This window comes from Sinocyclocheilus anshuiensis, unplaced genomic scaffold, assembly GCF_001515605.1.
Source record: "Sinocyclocheilus anshuiensis isolate Anshui unplaced genomic scaffold, SAMN03320099.WGS_v1.1 scaffold376, whole genome shotgun sequence".
Lineage (NCBI taxonomy): Eukaryota > Metazoa > Chordata > Actinopteri > Cypriniformes > Cyprinidae > Sinocyclocheilus > Sinocyclocheilus anshuiensis.
The window spans coordinates 840,234-847,151 of NW_015558600.1; the positions used below are offsets into that span (position 1 = coordinate 840,234).

General features: G+C 34.6%; 1 protein-coding gene and 2 long non-coding RNA genes across 3 annotated transcripts in view; all 3 read left to right on the forward strand.

Moving 5' to 3' along the window:
* Positions 1 to 1,990, forward strand: part of LOC107680114 (high mobility group protein 20A-like) — a 2,654-nt gene extending 664 nt beyond the window's left edge. Inside the window, exons 2-5 of the mRNA XM_016475886.1 lie at positions 500 to 575; positions 664 to 873; positions 1,468 to 1,600; positions 1,872 to 1,990. Of these exons, the coding sequence (XP_016331372.1) occupies positions 510 to 575; positions 664 to 873; positions 1,468 to 1,600; positions 1,872 to 1,990 (528 nt within the window). The 5' untranslated portion in view covers positions 500 to 509. The remainder of the gene's footprint in view (positions 1 to 499; positions 576 to 663; positions 874 to 1,467; positions 1,601 to 1,871) is intronic.
* A 2,125-nt stretch (positions 1,991 to 4,115) lies between these two features.
* Positions 4,116 to 4,859, forward strand: LOC107680128 (uncharacterized). Its single transcript, XR_001633117.1, has 2 exons — positions 4,116 to 4,369; positions 4,452 to 4,859. It is a non-coding gene; the product is annotated as an uncharacterized LOC107680128 (long non-coding RNA).
* Positions 4,860 to 5,520: 661 nt separating this feature from the next.
* On the forward strand, positions 5,521 to 6,208 carry LOC107680127 (uncharacterized). Its single transcript, XR_001633116.1, has 2 exons — positions 5,521 to 5,718; positions 5,801 to 6,208. It is a non-coding gene; the product is annotated as an uncharacterized LOC107680127 (long non-coding RNA).
* The last annotated feature ends 710 nt before the right edge of the window (positions 6,209 to 6,918 follow it).

Here is a 6,918-nt window from a genome sequence, read left to right on the forward strand (position 1 = left end):
TTGACTTCTTTATATATATATATATATATGTGTGTGTGTGTGTGTGTGTGTGTGTGTTTTATATATTTATTTTGTATTTTATATGTTTATTTTTATATGTACTAGTGAGTATACCTTTGAAAACTATTTAATATATAATATTATATAATTATATGATGTATATTATACATGATATAAATATACATTTTGTTGCTTTATATATTTATGTAGAGGTTTTATTTTTATTAATGTATTATGAATATATATTTTATATTTAATATGTGTATATTTAAGCACTATGTAAGTATAAGATCAAAAAATACATATAGTATTATATAATATATATTAATATTCTTATAGTTAATAAACATCATTGAAATGTAATCAAATATGATAATCAATCAAATACAATCAAATGTTGTACATGTACATTTACTGTTTTATTACGGTAGCTCTGATTTATTTTACATGCTGAATCCAGTCATCTCTTTTTACATCACTGCTATATGTGAAACTAAAGGTCAGAGGTCATGGAGGAGCAGAGTGGGTCACCGGGGGCCAACACAGACAACAGCAGCCAGCGCAATGGAGAGGAGGTGAGCAGATCATGTGATCGTTGAGCCCGCGCTGTCTTTGCACAGGTCGAGCGGCATTAATGAGTTAAGTGAATGGTGTTTTTGGTAGAAACCTCGCAGGAGCAGCTGGACCAAAGGCAGGAGGAGGAAGAAGCCACTGAAGGACAGTAATGCCCCCAAAGCCCCCTTAACAGGATACGTGCGCTTCATGAATGAGCACCGCGAGCAGCTGAGGGCGGAAAGACCAGACATGCCTTTCCCAGAGATCACCAGGATGCTCGGGAATGAGTGGAGCAAACTGCCTCCGGAAGAGAAACAGGTCAGGATACACATGTGTAATACATACACTACCATTCAAACGTTTGGAATAATTCATGTTTTTTATGTGTTTGTGTTTGAGAAATATTATTACAATTTAAACTAACTGTTTTCTATAGTAATATGTTTTATAATGTAATTTATTCCTGTGACGCAAAGCTGAATTTTCAGCATCATTACTGCAGTCTTCAGTGTCACATGATCCTTCAGAAATCATTCTAATATGCTGATTTGCTGCTCAATAAATATTATGTTGAAAACAGGTGTGCTGCTTAATGTTTTTGTGGCAACCATGATTTTTTTATTTATTTCTTTTCCAGAAAATAACAGAATCATGTGACTGAAGACTGGAGTAATGATGCTGAAAATTCAGCTTCAAATAGATATTCAAATAGAAAGCAGTCCTTTTAAATTGTAATAATTTTTCACAATATTACTGATTTTTACTGTATTTTTGCTTTGGTGAGCGTAAGAGAGTTCTTTCAAAAACATTAAAATATCTTAATAATTCCAAACTTTTGATCACCAGTGTATAAGGTTTCAAAATAAAGCCTCTGCAGAGACTAACACCGCTCTCTGTCTCATTCTGTCTCAGCGCTATCTGGATGAAGCGGACAAAGATAAGGAGCGCTACATGAGAGAACTGGAGCAGTATCAGAAGACTGAAGCCTATAAACACTTCAGTAGGAAGGTGCAAGAGAAACAAAAAGGAAAGAGACACAGAGGAGGTGCGAACACGGACAATCTAAGGCACAGTTCAAAATAACTGATGGCAGGTGAATTTAGACAAAGCTGCAGAAAAGAGTGACAGTCACAGGCAATCAGAGCACATGTGATGTTTCCTATAAAGCAGTGCGGAGCAGGATTTTGGACCAATGAGGTTTCACAGAGGGTGGTGCTACACAGTAACTCAAAAATAGAAATGAAGAGACTGACAAAATGTGGAGCATCACAAATCGCTTGTCTAATCTAAAATTCCTCTTTTGCACTCTTTATCAGATGCTGGAAGGCAGGTGCCTGGTGAATCACTTCATGAGGTAAAACATCGACACCGAGGCCCACACAGAATCTGCACCTTTTTTTTTCCAGGTCATAGAAAATCTGGAATTAACAGATAATTTAGTTTTTCAAGTCTGGAAATGTTATGGGAAAAAAATGATAAAATCCTAAACTCTTTAGTCAACATCTGTTTTTATACTTTATATGTTTTTATATTATTCTAAAATATTTAATTTGCCATTTTTGTGCAATGATTTTTATGAAGTTATCTAATAATCACAAAAGACTGGAAAAGTAATGGAAAATAAAATGTTAAACAAAAGTCATGACTAACTATATTCAATATCTTGTCTATTTTTGTAGTTTTATTTATTTGAATAAATATAATACTACATAATAAAATATAATAACATAATAAAATAAGGTTAAAATATTTAATTAGCTACAATTTTTTATAAAGAGATTTTAATTAAAAAAATCAAGTAGTCATAACCTACTGGAAAATGACTACAAAATCCACAGAAATTAATAAAATCTGAATAAAGTCATAGAAAATTGTAATATACCTACTTTTTTTCTGAAATATTTAATTAGCTATCTTTTTATTAAAAAACTTTTTTTTTTTAATTATCCAGTAATTTCAAACTACTAGAAAAATTAATGGAATTTAAGTCATGGAAAACTGAAATATTTAATTAGCTACAATTTTATATAACTTGTTTATGAAATTATCTGTTAACCATAAACTACTGGAAAAGTCATGTAAATTAATAACTAAATTAATTAAAGGTGCTGTATGTAAGTTTTTGACTCTACTAAAGCATAAAAATACCATAATATGTTTGCAGATATTTAAGAAACATGCTAAGTTAACATACTTGTTTGTATTTCGGCACCCCGGGTTGCCAGTTGGTGGAAAATCCAGCGTATTTAATTTCATTCATCGTCAAGTGCGCTCGTTCCTGTTGGTGTCTTCAATCTGGCAACCTGTGAGTGCGTCACGTCTGAGGAGGAGGGGCCGGGTGAAAAAAACCCTCTCCAATATTTTGAATTTGGACTGCAATACCTAGTTCAACCACTCGGTGTCAATCCTACATACAGCACCTTTAATAAAATCTTACACAGTCATGGAAAACTCTTCACTTTTATTTTATTAATTTCCCTAGATTTTTTATTTAAGTTATATTTTTGTATATATTATATATATATATATATATATATATATAAGTTATATTTTGTATTTCTTTTTTTGTCTTTTGAAAATTGTATAAAATAGTTAATAGGCTACACTATTAACACTACACTACACTAAAATGATCCAGTAATCACAAACAACTGGAAAATAGAAATGTGTTGGTCAAAAGATGTGGAAACCCTTATTTAAATATGATCAAATTTGTGTTAAATGATGTTGAGGTTACTGCACTGTTATTGATAGCTGGAACATGATCAATTTAGTCAAAATATTGGCTAGGGTCAAATAATGACCCTCCTTTACTGTCACGTTTGAGCAATTTAGAGCCTCCTTGCTGAAAAAAAAATTCAATATTAAAAATAAATATTATAAATAAAATATATTTTCGACAAAATCTTTTCTTTTTGTTTTTTCAAAATCGTTTGCTTTGTTTATGGTTCCATCATATAACTTGCTTTGTTTTATTTCCAAACAAGCTTCTTCATTATATTTGTGACCCTGGACCTTAAGTGTCCAGTCTTAAGTGTCAATTTTTTTTAAATTGAGATTTATACATCATGTGAAAGCTGAATAAATAAGCTTTCCATTGATGTATGGTTTGTTATTTGGCCGAGATACAACTATTTGAAAATCTGGAATCTGAGGATGCAAAAAATTCAAAATATTGAGAAAATCGCCTTTAAAGTTGTCCAAATTAAGTTCTTAGCAATGCATATTACTAATCAAAAATGAAGTTTGAATATATTTACAGTAGGAAATTTACAAAATATCTTCATGGAACATGATCTTTACTTAATATCCTAATGATCTTTGGCATAAAAGAAAAATCGATCATTTTGACCCATACAATGTATTTTTGGCTATTGCTACAAATATACCCCAGCGACTTAAGACTGGTTTTGTGCTCCAGGGTCACATCTGTGTGATTTGTACAAGCTTTGTGATCCTAAATTCTAAAAACAAGTGACTAGAAGGATGTTTCATCTGTGAATCAGATGCAATGGTAAAATCATTAGAAACAGAAATAGAAATTCAAATAGAAAGTGCTATACAATGACAATAAAAGCTTTCTGTTTCTAAGAAGGATGTTTCATCTGTGAATCTGATGTTAGTAGTATGTGAAAGATATGTGGTGTACTTTTCCTGACTGTCCTTCCCATGTGCCTGCAGGCAGCGGCGAGACGCCCACACTCGATTCCATCGACTCCTACATGAAGAAGCTTCACGGCATCATTCTGTCCAACCCACAGGAGCACCAGCACCTGCTCAGCAGCGTCAGGGATGTGGTCAACCGCCTCGACAGGTAGCTGCACACCACACTATTCCTGCTTTCTCTGTAAATATTAACCAGAGTGTGATAATGCACTGCTCTGATTCACCCACAGGTAATTGAGAGGCCCCACCCCTCGTGCAGTAGCCCCTCCTATCCTGCTATGACCACATTTTGTGTTAAGCACTTATTCAATTGTTTCCTATTATTTATTTTTTTACAATGCTGTTTTTATCTGCTTATTTTTATTTTTTTATTTAGCAGTTCACGTTTGCCATGCATTCAAAAAAAAAAAAAGCAACAACATTATTTTAGCAATGGTGGGGTTTCATCTGCATGGGTACATGATTTTAAGCTCAATTTTATACTTGTAATTTCTTTCATGTTAGGTAAGAAAGTGAAATGTTGTATTTGTGTGATGAGAGGCAGGTTCATCTGTAGCTTGTGTCTTTGTGCTGGAGTTCTGAATTCCCTGTATGTTCTTGACATTTGAAGAATTCAATAAAGCAAATGTATGAAGACACTGATGAGTGTCTGATTCTCTCTCTGCTTCAGCTCGTTTGCTGGATGGTTGCTATTAATTAATTAGATTTTGTTCCTTCTGGGACAGCAGTGTTATAGTTCTCAGCACAGACAGTCTGCTGTGCTGCACACACTCTGTAAGGCTGGTACTGAACAGCTGTAAGCCAGTTGGGCTAAAGCAGGTGTGAATTAAAGGCTTTTTTTATATGAATAAAACGGATGTCTGGGGTGAGATACGGTGACTCTGGTGTTTTTATGTAATGCAGGAGTGCTGTATAAAATAGTCAAGTTACCATAATACAATACAGACTGTTTCGAAGCAGATTCACAGTAATGAACAGGGAAATAATGTTATCAATGATGACGTGAACTTCAAATATGAAACCATTTTAAATACTGCTTACAATGTATTGTTGGCTATTGCTACAAATATACCCCAGCGACTTAAGACTGGTTTTGTGCTCCAGGGTCACATCTGTGTGATTTGTACAAGCTTTGTGATCCTAAATTCTAAAAACAAGTGACTAGAAGGATGTTTCATCTGTGAATCAGATGCAATGGTAAAATCATTAGAAACAGAAATAGAAATTCAAATAGAAAGTGCTATACAATGACAATAAAAGCTTTCTGTTTCTAAGAAGGATGTTTTATCTGTGAATCTGATGTTAGTAGTATGTGAAAGATATGTGGTGTACTTTTCCTGACTGTCCTTCCCATGTGCCTGCAGGCAGCGGCGAGACGCCCACACTCGATTCCATCGACTCCTACATGAAGAAGCTTCACGGCATCATTCTGTCCAACCCACAGGAGCACCAGCACCTGCTCAGCAGCGTCAGGGATGTGGTCAACCGCCTCGACAGGTAGCTGCACACCACACTATTCCTGCTTTCTCTGTAAATATTAACCAGAGTGTGATAATGCACTGCTCTGATTCACCCACAGGTAATTGAGAGGCCCCACCCCTCGTGCAGTAGCCCCTCCTATCCTGCTATGACCACATTTTGTGTTAAGCACTTATTCAATTGTTTCCTATTATTTATTTTTTTACAATGCTGTTTTTATCTGCTTATTTTTATTTTTTTATTTAGCAGTTCACGTTTGCCATGCATTCAAAAAAAAAAAAAGCAACAACATTATTTTAGCAATGGTGGGGTTTCATCTGCATGGGTACATGATTTTAAGCTCAATTTTATACTTGTAATTTCTTTCATGTTAGGTAAGAAAGTGAAATGTTGTATTTGTGTGATGAGAGGCAGGTTCATCTGTAGCTTGTGTCTTTGTGCTGGAGTTCTGAATTCCCTGTATGTTCTTGACATTTGAAGAATTCAATAAAGCAAATGTATGAAGACACTGATGAGTGTCTGATTCTCTCTCTGCTTCAGCTCGTTTGCTGGATGGTTGCTATTAATTAATTAGATTTTGTTCCTTCTGGGACAGCAGTGTTATAGTTCTCAGCACAGACAGTCTGCTGTGCTGCACACACTCTGTAAGGCTGGTACTGAACAGCTGTAAGCCAGTTGGGCTAAAGCAGGTGTGAATTAAAGGCTTTTTTTATATGAATAAAACGGATGTCTGGGGTGAGATACGGTGACTCTGGTGTTTTTATGTAATGCAGGAGTGCTGTATAAAATAGTCAAGTTACCATAATACAATACAGACTGTTTCGAAGCAGATTCACAGTAATGAACAGGGAAATAATGTTATCAATGATGACGTGAACTTCAAATATGAAACCATTTTAAATACTGCTGTAAAACAACTGCAAAAATGCTGTGTAGTGCATGATTCAGCTCAATTCAGTTTAGAACTAAATTGATTCAAAATAAAAGTAATTGCAACTAAAATCACAATTCCGACTTTTCTTCTCAGAATTGTGTGTTTATATCTCCCAATTGTGTGTTAACAATTTTGCAATTTTGAGATTGGCTACAGCTGCACTGGCAATTCTGGGACATGTGTAATTTCCTCTCTGTTGCCATGTCCATTTCCTGTCAAACAGCAGGACTTCCTGTCATCTGTCAGGAATAAGGTGTATGTCATTCATTGCACAGGAAGGTCAG